The sequence below is a fragment of the Xenopus laevis genome, chromosome 3L (genome assembly GCF_017654675.1).
Source record: "Xenopus laevis strain J_2021 chromosome 3L, Xenopus_laevis_v10.1, whole genome shotgun sequence".
Classification (NCBI taxonomy): Eukaryota; Metazoa; Chordata; class Amphibia; order Anura; family Pipidae; genus Xenopus; species Xenopus laevis.
Window position 1 is genome coordinate 97,969,936 of NC_054375.1, and position 23,652 is coordinate 97,993,587.

The 23,652-nt window shown below is 38.7% G+C and overlaps 1 protein-coding gene across 1 annotated transcript in view; it reads right to left on the bottom strand.

Annotated features, from left to right (window-relative positions):
* Positions 1 to 19,473, bottom strand: part of LOC108711298 (potassium/sodium hyperpolarization-activated cyclic nucleotide-gated channel 3-like) — a 38,567-nt gene extending 19,094 nt beyond the window's left edge. The window contains exon 1 of the mRNA XM_018252902.2: positions 18,427 to 19,473. Coding sequence (XP_018108391.2) covers positions 18,427 to 19,103 — 677 coding nt within the window. The 5' untranslated portion in view covers positions 19,104 to 19,473. The remainder of the gene's footprint in view (positions 1 to 18,426) is intronic.
* Positions 19,474 to 23,652: the final 4,179 nt, after the last annotated feature.

The following is a 23,652-nucleotide window of genomic DNA, read 5'->3' on the forward strand; positions in this document are numbered from 1 at the left end:
TAAATATAAGAATAAGAAAAAGCGCCAACAATTCATGAGTAAAAGATCAGAAACAGAAATAGTATAGAGTTGGAGTTGTCCCGAAGATCTGTTGATTTTTCTAAGCCCTGGGACACCATCTATCTATCTATCGCTAGGAGAACTAACTTCACTAAAAAAACAAACAAATCCCCAGTGCCTTACAGTGTGAATCTCATTTTACGCGGGTCGCTTCTTAGTGGTTCCGCACAGGACTTGAGATTTTATTCACAAGGAGGCCAATTCCCTGGTAGCAAGGACTGGCTACAAGCTGCTGCCCTAAAGAAAGGGAGTGAGCTGCAGCTGCTACAGAGAGAAAGCACTGGGAATCTCCAAAGCCGTGAGTAAACTTTTCATTTGCTTATCGGATTTAACTTGCCCAAGTGGGGCTGTGGGTCCTTTGGGAAATTACATTTTTCTTCAAAAGCAAAGCTGTTACTATTTTGTTTTATTGCAACCTCAGAAGTTATGAATAGGGATGAAAAATTTGCCATCCGTTTAGTTTCGCGCAGCAAAAAAATTGTGTAAAAAAAAAAAGACGCACTTCAAAGAAAATTACGTCTACATAAGAAAAATTACGTGTGTCGGAAACTTTTCGCCGTTTTGCAAATATTTCGGCACAGCAAATCACTACAAATCCACTCATCACTTGCTATGGACTTTCCTTTAATGTTTAAGCTGCTGTGTTAAATAAATTCAAATGCAAAGTTCAGTTGGAAACCCTGTGTACTGTAACTTAACTATGTGAAATGATCTGCTGCTACTACCTAAGGAGCGATTCCCCCAAAATACCCTGTCTACTAAAAAATCATTTAAATATTAAATAAACAGAATATTGTTTTGCCTTCATTAAGGATTAATTATATCTTAGTTGAGATCAAGTACAAGGTACTGTTTTATTATTGCAGAGAAGGAAATTATTTTTTGAAAATTTTAATTATTTGGTATGATTTATCCCTTAATTTGATTTCTGGATAACAGGTTTCTGGAACAGGGCCGGAACTAAGGGTAGGCAAAGTAGGCACGTGCCTAGGGCGCAAAGCTGGGGGGGCGCCAGGCACGTACCTGCTCTGACACCTACCCATTGTCCGGTCCTGTCTTTCGCGACTGCCGCGTATAATTTCTTGTAATAGCGCTTCTGCGCATGTGCGCATGCAGTTCTGCGTGCGATCATCCGGCGCCGTGCCCAGCCAGGTTGCCTAGGGCGCCTGGTTGGGTTGGCCACGCTCTGTTCTGGAAAACGGATCCCATACCTGTACCTTTAAGAAAAATTAGGCCAATAAAAATTTCCTTCTTAAGAAAGCAAATCATCATGCTCCTCAAAATAAGAGGTGATGGTGAGTGCAGCAGATAGCAGGGAATGCATGCCAGGCACACACACTGATATCTGAGACAAATTGCTGTCTGTTCCTTGAGTGTGGATGGATAACAAAGACCCTTTTTTTTCCCATCCATTTGCATTGTTTCTGGCCACCCATCACTTTAGCTGATGTAGAGCCAAAAAAGATTACAGATTGTGAGGTCCAGGAGACCCTTAATGAGATATGAGCAATCAGTGATAGATGCCCAACAAATTCACAGAGATGAGATTTTGTTGGTTAGTTACTTGCTTGGGGTATATCATCTGCCTCATATGCTTCTACCCATCTGCCTATATTTGGTTTCTTAGCAAATTTTTAAATAATCTTTTTAAAGGAACTTTGTGAACCAAGTAGGAACTGAGGATCTAACAATAAGGTAAGGAGCTCACCAGCTACTTTTAGGGCTAGCTTAATGATGTGGTTAGATACTTGTTGTTATGTGACAATTAGTGCTCCCAGAACTCTTGTATGGAATATAAAGAGCACTTGTCCAAGGCAAGCCCTGTGTTAGACACTGCAGCATGCTCCCAAAAATGTAAATGCAGTCATGAATATGATCCGTAGCTAATATAAATGGTTATATTATTGTGCTGCAGATGTTTTAAGAAATTATTTCAAAATTGGTTTAATAATGTTGGCAGTGCTGGAATTGGGGTGGGATACTCAGGGATGCCATTCCTTCTTTTATCATGTGAAATAGCATCCCGTTAGGTAGGGAGTTTTGAATCCTGGTACTTTTTAATTCTAATACCGGAGCTTTCTTTTATTTTTCCTCTCACTTCTGCACGCAAATAAAATTAAGAGGTTTAAATCACAAGTTGGAAGAGTATATAAAAGATAAAGGGAGAGAAAAGGTTGCTGGGAGAAAAGAAGAGATGAAGTATGAAGATAGTGAGGGGTATAGAGAACAGGAGAGAAGAAGACAATAGGAGAAACATAAAGAGAAAGTGAAGGTAGAGAACAGTAGAGGAATGTTGAGAGAAGATATACATTATTGAGGGGTAATACAGAACATGCTTGGCAAGACACAGGCAAGGTGCTATGTTTTCAGAAGCTGAATTGGCAGCCAACAAATGTCATATGCACAATTTTCTTTTTGGGGTTCCTATAGACCATATACTTGGGTAAATCTATGTGTACTGGATATCAGACTGTTCATTAGAAGGAAATACTAAAATTAAAATTAGAAAAATGACTTTGCTTTAAGGTGGGGGAAACCAGAAAGTGTCGGTGTGTGAGGCTTATTATAACAATGGGTGTGGCCTATGATTGTGGGAGGGGAAACACATAGCATTCCTCTACGTTTTCCACTCCAATTCAAGCAATAGTAATTGGTAAACCTTCAAATAAAATGTAGGCATGTAAAAATGTTATGGTGTTACACGTTTTCATGTGGTCAGAGGAAGTTCTAAAGTATAGGGCTTTAACAGTAAAGGAAGACAACATCTCTTAGCAAAAAAACATTTAGGGCATGAGGTCAATAATGACCATGTCTATAACTGTTATTGGATTTCTGCTAGCAATTTGCTCTGTCTGAATGTCCAGCTCGTTGGTTACCATATGAGCTGATGAACAAGTTATAGCTTGACCCCCAAAAGCTTTTAGTACACTGTGAGAGGATGGCAGTCAGCAGCAGTTGATTTCATCTATGGGTCCAACAGCAATCAAACTAGTGTGGTTAATAGTGTTTGACTCAACACCAGCAACAAAGTGCAACCCTGGAGATATGGCTCAGCAAATATACGCTTTAAAGTGCTTCTTCCTCAGTAATAAAGGCATACAGCAGTGTAGTGAACTGTCTTTCTTTCAAAAAAATATATATTTTATTACGGGTAATACTACAGCACTTCTTTCACATATGGCAAAGTCCATTTTCCATTACTCAAAATGCTGAACTACCTGGGTCACGTAGCTACAATACAAGCCTGCAGATACAGAAGACACAATGGCAGTAGATTCCCACCTAAGGCATGGACAGAGACCATTGTTAAAGGGATACTGTCATCGAAAAACATGTTTTTTTTCAAAACACATCAGTTAATAGTGCTACTCCAGCAGAATTCTGCACTGAAATCCATTTCTCAAAAGAGCAAACAGATTTTTTTATATTTAATTTTGAAATCTGACATGGGGCTAGACATTTTGTCAATTTCCCAAATGCCCCTGGTCATGTGACGTGTGCCTTCACTTTAGGAGAGAAATGCTTTCTGGCAGGCTGCTGTTTTTCCTTCTCAACGTAACTGAATGTGTCTCAGTGAGACATGGGTTTTTACTATTGAGTGCTATTCTTAGATCTACCAGGCAGCTGTTATCTTGTGTTAGGGAGCTGTTATCTGGTTACCTTCCCATTGTTCTTTTGCTTGGCTGCTGGGGGGAAAAGGGAGGGGGTTGATATCACTCCAACTTGCAGTACAGCAGTAAAGAGTGATTGAAGTTTATTAGAGCACAAGTCACATGACTTGAGGCAGCTGGGAAATTGACAATATGTCTAGCCCCATGTCAGATTTCAAAACTGAATATTAAAAAATCTGTTTGCTCTTTTGAGAAATGGATTTCAGTGCAGAATTCTGCTGGAGCAGCACTATTAACCGATTCATTTTGAGAAAAAAAAAATTTCCCATGACAGTATCCCTTTAACTGTGATCTGATAGAAATTACTGAAATGATGAAGAATAGACAAAAAGATAATCATTGGATTTAGCTGATTACGTTCAGATTTGTTTTCAAATACAAAATAGTCAGGGATAAAATAATAATCAGTGGTATAAATTATTGAAGTACTTTTGACTTGTAAAAGGTTGATAAGATGTGATAGAGTCGTAGCAGGAGTTTAGGGAACTAATCTAGTATAATTATTGCAGCTTCAAGTCATTTATAGACTTTCTTATATTCCCTACTGTGCCCAGCATCAACACACGCACAGAAATAGAGACGACACATGCCAACATGAAACCACCGAAGGGAAGTTTCACAAAGTCAGTACAGAAATCAGCAGGACTCCCCACTGAATAGAGATGAAAGGTTACCTGAATCAATGGCTTATCTTAAACTGGTCGACGGTATCCAGTGAGGGAGGACTGGGGCCTTTATATAGGAGCATCTAAATTACAAGCTTCTGTAAGTATATATAAATAAATAGTATTTTTAAAATGTAGTAATGATTGCATTATTTTAAATTTCCTGTTGTAATCATGCTCATAGAAAATCCGATTCTATTATCAAAATTTACTTGTACAGGAGTTTTATCACTTCTTGGCCAATATTAAGCAGCTTCTTCCTTTTTCAAGAGCCTAAGCAAATGGAACTGTTGCCAATTTGACCCTATATATGGAGGGTCAGTATGGATGATAAATGCACAGTTCAAATTGTTCTGTGATCAGGAAAACAACAGGATCATTGGGAGCCCTGGCAGACAATTTAGTAGATAACTGGCACTGTCCAAGCTTCTGCACATGCTATTATTGAATTTTAACGCTTCCTAAATGTATTGTGATTATCCAAACTGGACATAATTATTGTTTTTTGGCAGCTTACGTTAGAAAACAGATCAGTTTATTACCCAGAAAAGGAATACAGTTTCCAGTGCAAATGAAAACAAAACCAGTCAAATACAGAACCTCCTAATTATGTAAGTATTACATAATTAAGGCAGACAAATATATTTTTCTATAGATATACATACACAAATACACATACAAAATATATGGAACTAGATTGTTTTTGGTGCATACAGCTACAATGGGTATGAATTATTTTCAGCAGAACGGAACTAGGTGACGGAACTAGGTGGGGGCGGGCCCTGGTGCGGGCCGTGCAGCCGGGCCCCACCCCCACCCTCGTCCGTGCGGCTGCAGCTGACTCCAGTGGGCGCGTGACTGCCGGGGGGCCCTGCAGGGGTGCCCTGGCCCAATTGCACCCCTGCTCCCCCGGTAGTTACGCCACTGGATTATTTTAATTGTACTTTATTTATATAGTGTTGAGATATTCCATAGCTGTTTACAAAGATTATATATCAGTCCCTGCCACAGTGGAGCTCACAATATAAGGAACAATATAAGGAACAGAAGAGGATCGGCACACAGGCATTTAAATTGCAGTGTTACCTGCTCGTTTATTGTGCGGACTGCAATGTTTCGGGGTCACGCCCCTTTGTCAAGCATGACCCCGAAATGTTGCAGTCTGCACAATAAAACGAGCAGGTAACACTGCAATTTGAATGCCTGTGTGCCGATCCTCTTCTGTTCTATACATACGTGAGGCTGCCGGATCCTTTGGGATTGTGCTGATCTGGTGAAGGGTGTGCGTTGGTTCCTTCTACTTTGGTGAGCTCACAATATAAGGCCTCTGTCACATTCACACACACTATGGGCAATTTTATCAAGAGCCAATTAACTTTCCTATGTGTTTTTGGAGTGTGGGAGGAAAAAGGAGTACCCGGAGGAAACCTACACAAGCACAAGGAGAACATACACACTCCTTATAGAGAGCAGCCGGGTTGGGATTGAACCTAGGACCCCAAGCATTAAAAAGTAATACTACTTAAATGTCTCTGGAGGACATAGTCTTTGCTTAAAGGGGACCCCCAAAAAAATCCTATTTTATCATGTTAGTCAAGCTAAATTAACTTTAATTACATTATATAGATTATTTGAATCTTGTTTCCACCAGTCTGGGAACTCATAATTATAGCAAGCAGGCAGGAGCCATTTTGTGGACACTGTTATTAATGCAAATCTTGCATCATCTCAGAATCTTGTTTGTGCACCAGAATGGGGGACCTGATGTCCACCCCCATGCCCTGGCTACACAATTAAAAGGTGAAGAGAATGGGGGAATGTGGGGAGAGCAGTGACATCTAGGAAGTGCTGAATGGAAAATGAAAGTAATTGCGTGCCCCGCCTCTATGCCTAAGGCAGCTATGAATGCTTTAAAAAAAAAAAGAATTTGGATTCTATGTTTAATTTGAAAAGGACTTACTATACAGATTTTTATGTCTGGGTGACAGGTCCATTTTAAACCATGGTTTGCACAAATTGAGAAGTCCAGTTGCTTTAGATTTAATTCTACTAGTGCATGGTTAAGTTGTGAATCCAAAAGATTTCCTGACCTTATATGTTGTAGTAAGTCCCGTTTGGTTTTATAAGGCTTTATCATATCCCCCTCTACTGTAAAAAAAAAAGTGAAAAATATTTAACTTTTTGCCTGGATGTAGATAATTCCTACTGATCACATGTTGATAATTAGTTTCATGTGCTACAAACTAATACATTTACTGTGCAGCACCTTAGACCACAAATAAACATATTTGCAGTTTGGTCAAATTCCCAGGTTCAAATCAACACAAACAAATCCTCCATCTGTTGTTCCGCTGATGTACACAATACTTTGAAAGCTATCAAACACTTCTATTTATACTTTAAATTCTTACCACTTGCATCCCTAACCCATTCCTATCCAATCCACTTGCTTGGAACTGATAACTAATGTTCATGTACCTGTCTGCCTAGCAACACCAATAACCACATTAACTCTTCTGCCATGTTCCCATGTGGAAGAAGTGCTTGAACCTTTCTCTTTATTATCCAGACCACTTCAGAAGAAGTGAAAGGTAATGGTTTCCAAATGTTCCCATACCACTTTAGCCCAACATAAACCTGGAATTTAATCCATACGTTGCAACCGTTCTATTCTATCTTACTTGGTCACATTTCTACCCAAGTTTAACATATAAATTAGCCAAGCTGTAACCGTTTACTTTGGAGATGTGCAAGAGGCAGGGAATCATGAATATATACTGAATCCATACAATAAGGCCTGTGGCAGCCGTTTTAGCATTTCATCTTCCTAGAGGACACCAGGGCATCTATTGAGAATATCTTGATGTGCAGATGGATTTGTATTGTAAAAACTTTGAAGATTATAGATGCAGAATTCTTCCAGAAGAGGTTATCTTTTTGCAAGTGCAAACTTTAAAATAATTGAAAATTTGTCTTTAATGTATATTGGAAAAACTTAGAATGAATGTCACTTTCATTATACAAAATATTATATTTGGGGTACTGTTTGGAAAACCAGCAGCAAACACCTTCACACTACCGAATAAAGCCTGCATGCTGTGGTGTGCAGTTGCCGAAGCAGGAACAAAATAACAAAAGTGTTAAAATTATTTTTTGTTTAAAAAAGGGAATTGCATAGGAGGCTGAGGACCACTGTGCAGCCGCTCTGGCTGTTCATATCATAGTTTCACCAGTTCACAGGGATATCGTCTTCTTCTAAAGTTAATGGGAAGCGTCACTAAGCACCCTCCACAAATTATTTCCCAAAAAATAAGAACTGGGGATTTGGGCTGAGACATGGACTGAATGTTTATTTGTTTTCCGAGATATTCCTGGAACCACAGCAAGACCAATGTGTTGATATATCTGCAACCTAGTTATGAGCTCGGGGGGCAGAATGGAAAGAAGAATTTGAACCCAAAATGTCTGCAGAAGCAAAAGCAATGGTTTAGATGTTAAATTGCACAGAATATTTATAGTCTAATTATTTTCAGGGCCTACTTTCTATGATTATTCAATTTCCATTAAGGATAAATGTCTCCTAAGGAAAGGTTAAGGGTGTTGGAAATGGATAGTTACTTATCCTCTGTACTGATCTGTATGTCACAGAAGCACTAGAGCAACCAAAAATAGCCACTCAATGCATAATCTTATCAGTCAGAGGCAGAGAGGAATCTGTAGGGACACATAGGAAGCATACACACATACCATGCTATATTGCATATGAAATCTTGTTTTAAAAAGGCACATTTCTTTTATAGTTGCTTGCATAAAATTGTTTGGCACCATAAACTCCTGTTTCTACCTCCATTAACTGATAAAATACCTAACTGCTAGATTTGTGAACTCATATCAGTTGCACACCTTACTAATAAATTGGTCCGTGACCCCTCTTGGTTAACACTATACATTATAGGGATGATTTTTAATGTCCCACACAGTGTGTGAAGTGTAAAAAAAAGACGGAAATCAGCCAGTCTTTGCACTTTGCCTATTGCCTGGGGTATTATGTAAATAGTGGCAGGCCTCTGCTCCCCATTTCGAGTTCAGACACCTGTGGAATGCATCTTGACTTAGGCAGGGCTTGATGCAAGTGGGGGAGGCACAGAGGCTTGCTCTTGCTCAGGGGGTACAAGTGTACCAGGCCTGGGCCTGAAGGGGAGCCCGGCTGTGCTGTACTTTTTGAAATACCTGGGCCCCCCTTGACAGCGCCAAAGCCAAAGTGCCAAACAGCCGAAGTCCCAAAGAGCAAAAAGCCCCGATCAAAGTAAGTCCTGAAGCGGCAAAAAGGAGTCCTGAAGCCACAAGTTCAGTTCAGTTCTACTGAACACCAATGTGTGGTTTTATCTGGCGCCAATGGGTTTTTTTTAACTTATAGGGGGGCCCTGGTCACCAATTACTATTTTTTAACCTGACCACCAATTTGAAAAAAAACTTTTATGGGGGGCCCTGGTGTCACAGGGATTTATTTTAACTTATAAGGGGGCCCTGACCAACAATAGCTTTTTATAACTAATGTGTGTGTATGTGTGTGTGGGGGGGTATGGTTTTTAGTGCTGATGTCTGTGCGGTCTTTTAAATGTGGAGTGGAGTGGGTGGGATCTGGGGTGGGGCTTGGGTCCCGTGTCCCTCTTGTTGTACAGGGCCCCGTGACTTCTAATGGTGGCCCTGCTCTTATGCCCCTTACTGCTCTTACACTTGTACTCAGGGGCAGGCATATAACTATAGCGGAAGCATGGTCTGCTGCACATAAATCCCCCCTCCCCAGCCACTTTCTGGCAGCAACATTTACTCCCCTGCCAATGCTGACAGGATCGGGTGCACGAGCAAGCATGGAGCGGAGGTTGTTTTGTGCACTTGGCCCCTCCAAAGATTGTTTTGGTGGGGCCAGCTGACAGTTGGTGATGACACTGCCAAGGGGTTTTGTAAATTACTCATATCTCAAAATGAAGAAAAGACCAACTTAAAGTAGCACTTAGACCATGTGTATGACAATATACTGTCCCACCAGGCCGTAACTGTGACACACGAAGCAGACAGTCCCATCCTCTTTCCCCACAAATAGCACACCATATACAAAAGGATAAAATCTAAGCAATGAGTATTACCAAGCTTAACAAATAACGCAATAAAAATGGGTTAATAGCCTCCCATATTGTAAGCCAGAAATCAGTGTGCTAGAATGCAATCTAAATGCAGTTGTATTTTAGTAAATTTACATTTAAAAATGTATAAGTTATACATAAAACCAAGAAAGAAATTGCCAATGCTTGGTCTAACCCACACTGTAGCGCTGACCAGCTTCCAGAAGCACCCTTGCACTAGAGCTTGGTCTAACCCACATTCTGGAGTTGACCAGCTGCTAGAAATGATGAAAAGCATTTATTTGTACACAAAAAGAAGCAGAATGATTACCAGAACATCCTTCTGTCCTTAAAGATGAGGGCCCTTGACTTGTCATGTCAAGGCCCCTTATTATACATGAGTTCTACATGTTAATTAACTGACATGCTCTCCTAGAGATAGATATATCCAGGTTAAATTTATTCATAGAGTATACCTTAAAATACACCATGGTGCATCACATGTTTTTTCTAAATGTTTAAATGATGCTGGTACTTATTACCATGTATTTTGGGAATGTCCCCTAATACAGGGATTATGGCTGGAAGTATTGGCATATACAGAAGACACTCCTGAACTCCCTAACATCTTTTCCCCTAGTCTTTAGTCTCCTGGGTGTCATACGAATGCTACCCATGCACAGTTATACTAAACTGTACTACGTACATTGCTTTATAGTATTTTATTTTGCTAAGAAAGCAATATTAATTCAGTGGAAGCAAGTAACTTCCCCTACACTAGTTTGTTGGAAGAAACTAGTAATACAAAATTGGTATACCTGATAAATTTGAAGAGATTTGGGATCCTGTCTAGATGGATGGGTGAATCAGGATTGCAAATCCCAATACTATACGTTTTTGTCCCAGCTTTATGCATCTGTCACAGTTTTATGCTTTCCAATATTGCCAGACAAATTGAATTTTGTTCTACAAGATGGTGAGCAGAAATTAAGATAAAGTGTTGGAGTGGATGTGATCAACTTAGATTTTGCTAAAGCATTTGATAAAGTACCACACAGGATACATTAAGAACAATTAGACTAGAACTTAATATTTGTACTCAGATAAAGAATTGGCTGCATAATAAGTAGCAGAGTGGTGGTGAATTGAAGGAAGAAGGAAAAAACACACTTTTGACCAATTCTGGAGGATTTTTCTTCTCTGACACTTTATAAATAGGTCCCTTGATGTCTGAATATAGTTCTTTAATAAGGTGAGAATGAGATACAATAATAGAGCACTGACTGATGTGTGTAAATAACAGCTCAATTATTTCTGCACAACTGCAAGAGAAAAAGCATGCATAAAATCTTAGTTACTGAGCCATCTGTTTTTCAGTGGCAGGTTTAGTGGTAAAGGGCATCGGGTAATGTATTTGGATTTAGGCACAGGGCCAGTATGCTTCTTCTTAAAGTGGTAAGGTGCAAATGTTATGGTGCTAGTAGTGGGGCAGGGTACAAGAATGCACAAAACATGAAGCCTTACTCCCATTTCTTGGGCTGCTGTTAATAAACGAGATCCATAGTATTATATTTTATATTATAGTATATTAATCCCTAAATTTGGGGAATAAAAGATTTTTTCATATAACTGATTTTGAGCTGGTGCCCCACTGGGTCCCCTTCAACTGGGCCCCACAGCAGTCACAGTGTCTACTCTTGCTTATGTTACAACCCTGGCATTATGCCATGCTCCCCTGTAAATGACATGATACCTTATAAAATTCAAGTTTGCCCAAATAATCTACTTAAGGACTTAATCTTCCATAAATGTTACTCAGACTGAAGACTGGCCTCGGTTTAATTGTGAAGCTTTATTTATTATTGTAATAGCATGTTCATTCTGCATTCTGTGGTTCAAAAAAAGACATTACAGTTGTTGCTCAGACATAAGCTGGGCTAGGAATTTTGGATGTCTGTACCACTGAAAATTGATCTTGAGCAAATCTCATCCCTAGGAAATTGGGCCCTGCAATTGATTGTATTCCTTTAATGAAATGTGGGGCAATGTCTGAGGTACAATGCACTTCCTAACTGCTGCTGCTGCAAGGTTAAACTATATCATAGCAAACAGACTAGGTGGTGGTGATACTTTGTTTTGCTTACTAAAGTTCAAAGTGCAAATATGGGATGCACTGAGCTAGTATAGCCAGACGAAAATAGGAGCAAGTGTATTGTAAATATAATTCATATAAATGCAATTCTGTGCTCATTTTAGTTGTTCCCATTTAATAGTTGAAATCTACCAGTCTACCTGTGTAAAGAGCTCATTCAGTTGGGTTTAAGTAGAAAAGGTGCATAGACACTAGCTAAACTTCCAGAAATAAGGCTTACACAGCCTTTGACGCATGCCACTGTGGGATCTCTGGAACTATCTCCTGGTTTGGAGGTAGTGGTAACTTCCTGCAGCGTTCTGTGTAAAGTGCACGTGGTGATTAAATGACCCCTATTGTTTGTTTATGGGATATCCAGATATAAAGCATGCAGTCACATGAGGGAAAAAGACTTTCTATACACTTTATGCTCAATAGTATGCAAACATCCCTTCTAATTAATGGAAACAGCTAATTGAGCCACAACCATCATTGTCAACACAGGTGTCACTACATACAAAAACTTTTTTGACAATTCCATGATTTCTACTTTACTGGCAAACGTTTGGAGAAGTCTATTTCCTGTTTCAGCACAATAATACAGTGGTTTGGAGGTTTCATCGAAATATTCGGAAAGGTTTTTTTTTTACAGTGATAGCTGTGACGTTGTGGAATTCTCTCCCTGAATCAGTTGTACAGGCTAATGCTAGCCATACATGAAGAGATACGCTCATCTGGCGACAACGAGCAGATCTTTCACCAATATGCCCACAAATGGCAGGGCTATATCTGGGTAATCCGAACATTCGGCCCTAGGGCTGAACGATTGGATTGCAACGAGGAGCAATGGGCTCCAACGGGTCGGTCAGCAGAAAATTTAATTCTTCCTGATCGATATCGTGGCCAGATATTGATCGGGAAGACCCATCGGAAGCCCCCATACACAAACAGATAAATTTCAGAATTGGTATAAAGGACCGATATCAGCAGCTTTATCTGCCTGTGTATGGCCACCATAATACATTAGATAGCTTTAAGAAGGTGTTGAATGGCTTTTTAGCAAGTGAGGGAATACAGGGTTATTGAAGATAGCTCATAGTACAAGTTGATCCAGGGACTCAATCTTGGAGTCAGGAAGGAATTTTCCCCCTCTGAGGCTATTTGGAGAGGATCAGAAGGGGGTTTACTGCCTACCTCTGGATCAACTGGCAGTTAGGCAGGTTATTAAGAACAAAAAAGATTGAACTTGATGGATGTGTGGCTTTTTTCAGCATAACTTACTATGTAACTAAAACTCCACTAGCTTAATGGTAGCAAATCCAACAAACAATATCCAATATATCTCTTTACAGTTGAGTAGAAGCTAAAGGCTGTTTTAGGAACAAAGAGAGGACCAACTTCATATTAATACCCTTGGTTTTAGAATATAAAGTTGGACAAGCAGGTGACCAGATATTCCTGCCAATACAAGGAATGTTCAAAAATAATCACTGATACAGGCAAGATACTTGGGTGAGAAGTGTCTGCTCCCTGTGCATGATAATCAACAGGATTGTGTATCTGCTATTATGTGTATCATCACCGCAACATACATTTGACTTGCTTGTAATAAACCTCATATAAATTCATAATCTAATCTGAATGCTCTTGTTTTCAAAATAATTTCATGTTATTGGAACCTCAAAATGATGATGAATACTGAGCCATCTAGATCACATTGACAGAAAAGCAGTTTACATCTGATGTGCAAGGAGAATTGAACTTCCTTGTAGTCATGTCACCATTATTTTCTTTCATTCATGGGTTTTATTTAAACTTCTAGCTCTGTTTATGGTTCAGATTCTCAATCTCTTCATAAAAGAACTCATAGACAACAAGAAGAATGAAATAAATGAGGTGATATAAATTGTGCATGTATGTGTGCCCTGATTAGATATACGTTATGATATACTTTAAAGACAACTTTATGATCATTATTAACAGCAGAGGCCCCCATCTGAGATGCTAAAACCAATACATGAATCTAATACATTATCACCAAAACATATTTCCTTTGAAGACACACAGAGGTTAGAGAAAGTTGGAATATCACCCACACAATACAAAACATTGATGTACAGTATGAATTTTCTTTCTTCTGATCCCTGTACATTTTGAGAATAAGCTTACATCAATAAACCTTACTTACTGGGTCATCTACAATGTTTGATTTAGTTTCCATTTCAGCATAAAGCAGAAGAACACAGTCCCTGATTAGTGCATGATTACATATAGCTCAGAATTTGCTTACTATTTAATATAAAACACTCATCAGAGAAAATATTATGTTTCAGGAACATAAAGAACTAAAAATGTGCCTGCATAAGCTTTGTTTTTAAAGCTACTGTAGCAGCATTTTTAATGCCCATAAAGCCTAGAGAAGAATTGCTTATGGCTTGGGAAAAAATCCCCTTTTGCTCATTAAGAGACCAAGCATGTGATAGTAATCAGAGAAAAAAGCTTGATAAAGAGCAAAGCTTGTTATAAATATTAATAGCTGGCCTTGCGAGGTATTTCCTGGAGCTAGTAGATTATGAACAAATATTTAGTGCCGTGCTGGTGTCCTATCTTTTTCGGGGAAAAAAACAAGCAAATTACTCTGAAATTGTTCTGCCTGGATGAATTCATTCCATTATTATTCACTTCTTCGCAGCTAAGAGAATGACTTGATTAAAAAGGAATTTCATTTTTGACACTTTTTTCTCATCTATACACAGATATAATAGCAGAATGAGTAAGCTTTCTTTTTCTATTCAAGGTTGGTTTCTGTGACATAGTGAAATCACCAAATAAGGATTTTGAATGAGAATAACTGAGCATGTGCAAAAATTTTTTAGAAAGGTGTACAACTAAAGAGAGTATGGGCTTTGGCGTAAGACCTGGGTCTGTCTCCTCATTTCCCAGGACAACTCCCACTACCTACCCTCCTGCTCACATTGTGGCTCCCACTACCTACTCACCTGCCCACATTGTCCTTTCCTGAATAAAGGCCATTACATAGTCCGCACAGTTCCACAGCTAATTTATACAGTCCACACAAAACTCCTATAGCCCACAATGACCCCAAGTGGTCCCTAAGTGTCTGCTTCCTCTATTGCTACTCCTATGGCAGGTGGCACTATAATGTGACATATGCATTGACTGGCTGGGAAGGGAGTGACTAGAAATGATTGGCAATGTGACAGATGAGGACCTCCATTATATAATGAACTGTGTCCCTCGAATTCCTGCTGGTTTTACCAGATCTACAATCATGGAGTTGTACTCAATACTACCACTGCAAGGAGAAAAAACACTAGGTTTGTTTGTGTTTTAAAATCGATAGCATCAGCCTAATGAGTCCCAACCTCTGTAATTCCCAATATGCCTATCACTAGTTTATGGCCTCTTTTACATTAAAGTAGTTTTTGCAATTTAGGTGGATTGCCATTAAAAACGTCCAACACTTTGTACTTACAAGTTCATACTATTCTATTGGATATAAACTAATGGACGTGTTATATTGGATCTCCTGAATTTTGCTCTTCTTTAAAAAAGGATACAAGTGAATTGCACCACAATTTTAATATAGAGTTTTGCATTTCCATTTCTGTACTTCTATGCTGGAATGAGATGCTATTTAGTTTGCAAATTTTTTAACATATTCCCAGTTCTAGTGTGTTCAAAGCAAATGCCCATGGACAAAAAAAATGTATTAAAAATTCCTGCTGTAAAACAGGGGTTTAGAACTGAGCAGATGATAATTCATGTACTCCCCACCACATTACCACAAATGCACAGAACAAGCATGGATTCTACACTACTCCTTTCTAGAGTAACACAAAACACTATTTTTTAGCTCAGGCCCGTGCTACTCCCAGCAGATCACACGTTACAATCGGTTCTCTCAGATGGGCCCCTGCTGACAAGAAGGAAAGGGTTTCCACACTAATACTCACACACGGTTACTGCTCTCAATCATTTGTGCACCAGTGCTTCTTAAAAATAAAAAAATAACGGTTAACTGCTTTATTGCTGGAACCTTATCTCTCAGCAGCCAGACAGGGAAGTACAGCTGTAGTACATACAGGTCATTTTAAGCAGATTCTGGTGACTCCTGAGTTACTAACTCTTCTACTGTGCACCCCAGACTCTCTGAGTGCATGATAGCTACCAGTGGCATAAATAGATGTTACTGGGCCCCACAGGAAGATCAGTTTAGGGCCCAAAAACATTTTGTAAGTTGACCTATTTTACCAATATATATTAAAACTACAATCGCATTGTCTACTTCCTATGTAGTTACGCTAAAGTCAGATACAACAGGAGGTCTCCCCTTGCCTACCATCTTCCTCTTAACACCATCCACCAGACTTTACAGACTAAAGTTCAAGATGGCCTAACAGGATCCAAAACATTTTCTGACATTTCTTGGCAAAGAGTGCTACTTTTCTGCTCCCTACACAAGTATGAAGAAGTGTTTTATAGTGTGATAATAATTATAAAATACAACATTTCTGGAATCACAGTGCAGCATGGAAAAACAAATGTATATGGCTTACTGCACATGAAAAAACATGGAGGAAACAGGGTAAAGGCTCTGTTTGTAAGGGCTTTCTATTTACCAGTCCCTGCCTAAAAATAATTGTTTAGGTCCATGGAAATGCCTAGTGCAGTGCACTGTATATATAAATGCACATAGAGAAATAGAATGGGTTATAGGATCTATTATCTGGAAACCTGTTATCCAGAAATCAACAAAGCCACAGTGCTATTTGCAATTGTGTTCGATTCAAACATAAAAATATCAGTTTGTCTGATGTCTTTTTAATGACAAGACAGTAATTCATGCTTGATGATAATGAAACTATAAATTTATGTCAACCTATTTATTATTAATAGGGATGCACCTAATCCACTATTTAAGGATTCGGGCAAATCCCTAACCCTTTGTGAAACATTTGGCCAAATAGCAAACCTAATCCGAACCCTAATTTGCATATGTAAATTAGAGAGATGAGGGAGAAAGAAAACTGTTTGTGTGACGTAAAAATCTCATGATTTTTTTTTGTTCTGATTCGGTTCAGCCAGGCAATTGGATTCGGCCAAATCTGAATCCTGCTGAAAAAGACCTGATCTTGGCCGAATCCAGAACAGAATCCTGGTTCATCCCTAGTTGATTGTTTTGAGGTAGCATTAAAGCATGGTGCTCCGCATTACATAAAGATCCATTATCCAGGAAACGCCAGGTATCAAGCATTCCAATATATCCCTGCAAAATATATATATATATATATATATATATATATATATATATATATATATATATATATATATATATATATATATATATATATATATATATATGAAGAGAATGAGGAAATAGGGTTCCACACTTTGGGGTCCTTTACAGGTCAATTCAAAAGTATTTATTCTCTGATCAGCCTTCTGGTCTCCAGTGACCTTGATAGAGGTCTCACTTCAGACCGATGGTAATAGAATAAATGCTTTTGCATTGGCTTTTAAAAAGACCTAAAAAGTGTGTTATTATGCTTTTATTGTTAGAACCATACTATATTTGTATATATGCATGTGAAAGTGTGTGTTTGCATGTATGTGTATTTACATTTAGCGACTTAGGTTATTTTGCATGCACAGGAGCTTAGTACAGTATGAACAAAAATTATATAATTCTAAAATAGAATTACTTGTCTAGATATAATAAACGTCACATGATGCTGATATAACCTGGCTTTGCACTTCACTCTATGTGTCAAAGGGTTAATGAGCTAAAATGGTCCTGTAGTAGCTGCCCAATGATCTATTGGCAGGTTATGGCCTTGCCTATTTTGCTTGACAGATACTGACTATGCAATTAGGAAGAATTCATTCAGTCCAAAATTATGCTGTTCTGCTTCAAGGCTGAATGAAGGGGTTCCCTATCCACTCAATGCTGTCGATTCTATTGAAAGAAGAAAAACACACTTCCAAAGAAGATGTTGAACAGTAATGAACCATAACAGTAAAAGTCTCTCTAATGCTTTTTTGACCGTAGCATTTTAGTTTTTGGAAAAGCTGGAAAGCAAATAACTACTGCCAAACCAAAAAAACAATCTGAAATAGAAGGAAACTTTACAGCACACCCCCTTCCCCCACCATTTATATGAGCACATCTTAGGTCCATTTGACTTTTTATGGGAAGTTAGAAGAATTCACAGGGACTATAAACACTACTTAACTGTAGGAAGAGCATCATATTTCTTAGAGTGGCTTAGAGGCCACAGAAATGACATTTAAGTCAAGATTATTTTCATGTAATACAAATGTAATACAAATTATCCTCTTGATGGACAAGGCCCCATCACTACTAAATCACTGCCAATTTTTGGATTCAGTAGAATGTTGTGGTACTGTTATATTAAAACACAGCAAGAAGTGGAATGGTCCCTTGTGATCACAGTTTTATAGATTTATCTTTAGGTGATGATGTGACATTATAAAGATTGTGTATTGAGGACATTAGATGGTAATCTTTGGTCTCTCCTTATTAAACATGAACAATATCTCCTAGCATTTTCCACTGGCAACATATTTTATGTGTATACTACCCTGCAAGGAAGGAAGTTACAATCATAATAAGTATCAGTTCATGCTGTCTAGTCAGGCACAAGACTAATTAGTGTAATTATATGCTTACATGATGCAAAACGATGCAGCTTTCTGTAATCAATCTCTAGGCTTTCCTGATGGTTTATTACCTGAAGTCACTGTAAGGGTGAATAATCCAAAATCCTGCAGACTTTACACGATCCTGTTCCCTTTCAACTGCCTTCTGACTGCCAAACATCCTCAAGGAGAATTTGTTCACTCCGGGTTGCAGTAGTGCCCCAAACTGTCTGTGCATAAAGCTAGCCTGATCATCTTCCCCAATAGACAAAATCTGCTCTCCTCCGTCCAGCTTCCCAGCATTGCTGAGCTGCTCAGCTCCCTGACATTGGGAGGATGTCTGAGTGTTTTGGGAGAGATGAATATTTGATTCACCTACAGCTGGATCTAGGGTGGGGGAGAACTCTTCAGTGGGACTAATGTCACCATCAGAAATTAGCCTTCTCCCCTCACTAGGATCTGCATCATGAAGGTGCCGGCCACAGCTGGTGATAGAAGAAAGGCTGCCAGTGAATCTCCTGCAATCTCCATTGCTGCTGGTCCTTTGGGCTTTGCCCACCTCAGTTTCCATAACTATATGGGTTTCCTTGGCTCCGTGGCGGGGGTCAAGGACTCTAAAGACAGGCGATGCCAATGGCTTGAGTTTGATGCTTTTTCTCCAGGTGTCTCTTTCTTCACCTTCCGCTTCATCCATTATTGAGGCTTTGAATCCGATGTGCTGGGGGAGGCTGTACAAACGTTTCCTCATAGAGGGGTGCAACCTGTCCATTGTCTGCTGGGATACTCCCCCACTGTGAGCTTCTCTTAGTACTAGCAAATGTCACTCACTCGGTGCAAGCGCTAAGGGCATGACAGCAGCTCCTTTTCCTTCTTGCTCACACTGGATAGCAAGTCTGGTCTTAAAAGCATCAACAGCAGCATCCCAGCAGCACTGAAGGTGTCAGGAGGAGCTTGTGGTCCATGTTTGTCAGTCTGTTATCAGATGCTGTGCATTGAGATAATGAGGACTTTGCAGGAGGGACTGAAATGCAACAGACTGACGGAACAGTTCAGTCAGTAGCCGGCCAGGGGTGGGACTGTGCTAGAGCTGCCCAGTAGAACAAAAGGAGCAAATCATAATAAAAAGGCAAAATGAGTTCCCTCCCTCTTTCCTCCCTCCTTGTCTCCTTGACTCTGGCTGCTGCCCATACTAAACAGCCTAACAGAAGCTGTAGCATCAGAGGCTGCTGACATCAGACTGATCACTTATTCCTCACGCAGCCCCTGTGTTACTGGCAATATTCATGAAGCTATCTGATCTATTGTGTTGCCATAGGAGCATGGACTACACACAGGCTCTGTCTCCTTGATCCCCCCTGTCCATTTTGTTAACCCCTTCCAAAGTAATGAGTGACCTCTTTGTTAGGGACACCGTGTGAGGTCAAATGCACATTATGCTCTTATGACCAATATTTATACCAGAAAACACTTTAAATTCATCCAAAGTAATGTTCATTTAAACATGGGCAAGCACACATATGAATATCTCCTACGTCCTAAAAACACAAATGACTATTCCATATTACACATGTTTAAATCTCTTCTCTGTACAGTCCAAATATTCAAGTTTTGATGCTGCTAACTGTAGCCATTTTATATGTTTGCCCGCAGTGCAACTTACCCCCAATTATTTGCTCCTAGCACTGTCCATTGACTGTTATTCTTGTTTTTTTTATTGCTTATCTCTCTTTCCAGGCTCTCTACTATTCATCTTCCATTTTGACTTCATTGTGAGGGTCATTAAGCACTAACAACCAGATAGCAGTTGCAATCCCAAGGATGAGAACTGCAGTACAAAATGTATATAACTCAAACAACCACACATACACAGAATGAGTCTAATTGCAAATCATCTTTGAATTCTGCTGCCTACATTATACACTCCATTTTAAGGTAAAACACTCTTTAATATTCAGAATATCTATCCTGGGGCCCACTCAGCAATTGTTGCACTACAACTCCCAGTAGCCCCTAATAGTCAGGGTCCACTTCTAGTCACCCAAGGACAGCCAATTATTAGGAAAGTCATTTATTAAACCCTAGTGGTCTAAGAGTGATTGAATGAGTTCCCACCAGATGCTCAGAAATAAACAGAACAAGCAGTGGTAATGGTGTCAGCATTCCCTAGAGATATGTCAAGTTTTTTCAATTGAGTAGGGATATGTCAGTTTTTATCTAGGGAAACCTCCTGGCAGCTTTTAACTGTCAGAGGGTCATAGTTTGGGCATTCTTAATGGTAAATTGACCAAAATTAGCCTACAGCTAAGAAAATACTATGCAGTTCTGTTTTCAGTAAGCAAGTAAATCTACCAGTCAGCAGGAGGGGCATCTACTCTCTAATTTAAACTCTATTGGTGTTTGCTACAGGCTCACATTTCATTTGTAAATGTGTTTATATATATAAATCTAGTCATTTTTAATATTCCATGTCCTTGTATATTCATGACAGTGGGAATACATGACAGCCAATATCTAGAGCAGTAAATAAGTATTTTCCCCAAATGTTACCCTAATTTGGGAAACACAGCTTTACACAGATCTGTTCTAGTAGGTCCATTAGAAAAGAAAAATCTGTACCAATTACCCGAGACCCCTGGGTCAGTATTGTATTATTTGCATTAATGTAACACATATAGGGAAAGGACATTAAATATAAAGCAGTCTTTTCTTTCAGATACTAGGATTAGTACTGTTATGGGATCTATTTTCTGGTATGCTCGGAACCTGCGGATAATGTTTTTTTTCTGTAATGTGGACCACTGACTTAATTATTAGGCTAATGGCACACAGGGTTGTTCTATCGCTTTTCTCCAATAACATTTTACATGCACGCAGAGAACAGCCAATACACTCTGCTCTTTCTTACAAGTACCAGTGTAATAAAGGAGTGTACTGTGTAAGCCAGGGAGCACACAGATGGAGTGGATTTTGGTGGAGAAATGCATACATTACAAATGCAATTGTTCAAGGGAATTAATCCTTTCAGGACTGCCGATAAAGGATATATCTGATGAAGGATATATCTATCCGAAACATGTTGTTGAAAATTGTTGAACATTGTGGCTGGGATGGTGCCACTGCTATGTTGAGAGGAACCCTACCAAACCACCTAAGAGACCACCTAAAGTTTGCAATTACCTGCTGAGTCGAAGATGAAAATTGAAACACTGGCCAAAATATTCAAAACTCTTCTCCAGTTAAAATTTACCCCTGTAAAGATTTTGTGTGCACTATCTTTATTTTTGGGTATATACATATAGCATATTTTGTAATCTTATACATATTGGGTATCAAACTGCTCAGAAGACTTCAAGCATTCATATTTAAGATATTTTATCTTTGTATCCTAGAACATTTGGCAGATAGGATGCTTTAAATTGCAAATTAAGGTGGAGTTCAAGTTATTTTTCCTAGACAGATCAATGTGGCTAAATCCAACAATATCTGCCTGTTCATCCTGGGGCCCAGTCATTAATTAATAGAAAAAAACAGCTCATAAATGGTCACCTTTTATTTTGATTCTGTGTATTTAATTGGGGTTTTCAAGTACAAATATGTATACCAAATAAATGATTATTATTATTTAATATAACAAGGTCTGTGTTTATTCTAGGGATGCATGGAATCCAAGATTTAGTTCGGAAATCGGAAATTTAGTTCCTGGTCGAACCAAATCCAAAAAATCACTTCACTTTTCATCACACAAATAATGAAGTCAAAATGTTGTTGAAATGCAGGTTTCTCTTTCCCCCTTGTTTGCCTAATTTAAATATGCAAATTAGCTTTCGGATTTGGTTCGGTATTCAGCCGAATCTTTCACTTTCGGTGCATCCATAGATTATTGAAAGTAGGTTGGATAAAGGTGGGGAAAAAGAAGCATACTAATATGTAGGATACTGGGGGTATGGACAAATTCAGCATCAAATCATCAAATTTCAAATAGCTGGAAACTTTCTAAAAGAACTAAGGTATGTTCAAATTCAGTTGAAGTTTGCCGGTTGAATTGATATTGAAGGTATTTTCTTAAACAGCAAGAGCAGAAGAAGCTTATGTCTGTACTCAACTGTAACTACACTTCAGAATCTATCCAAGATGAGGATCATCACCTTGAATAGTCCACAGATTACTAAATACTTAATGGGGAGCATAGCCGCTTGTTTAATTTTAGTTGAAATAGGGCTTGTGGTGAATTCATGTTTTGCTGTTTTTGTTTTAATCACAAAATCTGTTTTCTGTCATTTCTTGAGCTAAACAGGGCAAGTTAGACAATTTGATTACTAGTACACAGATAATCCCCCTACATAATGGTCTTCTGTCAAAACAAAATAATCAGTAGAAAGGGCAAAGGGAAGTTGTTTACTGGTAATCTAATTATCTACCTCACAAGAACCAAACATGGAGTAGTTTTGGTATCTTTGTTTGCCCAGCTTAGCTCAAGAAAAAACAAAAAAACATAATTTTTTGTGATTAAAATAGGCAAAAAGTATTTTCTACACAAGCCCTATTAATTGAACTCAAGTAAACCAAAATTAGATGTCATACTATTACTAAAACTCTAATTAATCTAATTTTTTTATTAAAACAAAATCGACGTAACTCTCATCTGTGAATTGAACTCAATTTGAATCATGTTATTGACGTTCCTAAAACTCGAGTTTATCGAATTGTCGCAGCAAAAACTCGACTTTATTGAATTGTCACAGCAAAATTATCAGATTATCCAGTGCAGAGCGCAAAGTCAAGAAACAACTTCAGGGACATCTGCCATTGACCTTAAAAGTTTTGAGATGGAGTATTTTTGGATTTTGGGTTTCCTTTAAAAATTCCTTAAAATGGGCCCCTTAACTAGTTGCAGTACAGAATTCACATTAATGAACAATGCCCCAAGTGGAAAGTATGGTAATTTTGTTGCTAAAATAGTACATATCCTAACTAACAGAATGCACGAGCATCATATAATGCTTGGATACGATTTGCTAGATCTTAGATCAGAATGTTTCTCCAGAGGAAATCAGAGACAAAACTATACAGCAACTGGTGTCAATAGACAAAGAATACACCTGTCATTCAAAATCCCATCATGAGATCCTGCATAGATTTCCTTCTGGTAAGACCACTCACTTTGTTATTGATCTCTGCTATGGGATTCAGACTGTAGTTCTTTCCCATTATACTACTACATGGATTGACTTACAACTGCCACATCATATTAACCAGTGGAAATCATAGCTATTTCATAGCTTCATGCTAACCTGACAGCATATAAATACTGTGCTAAA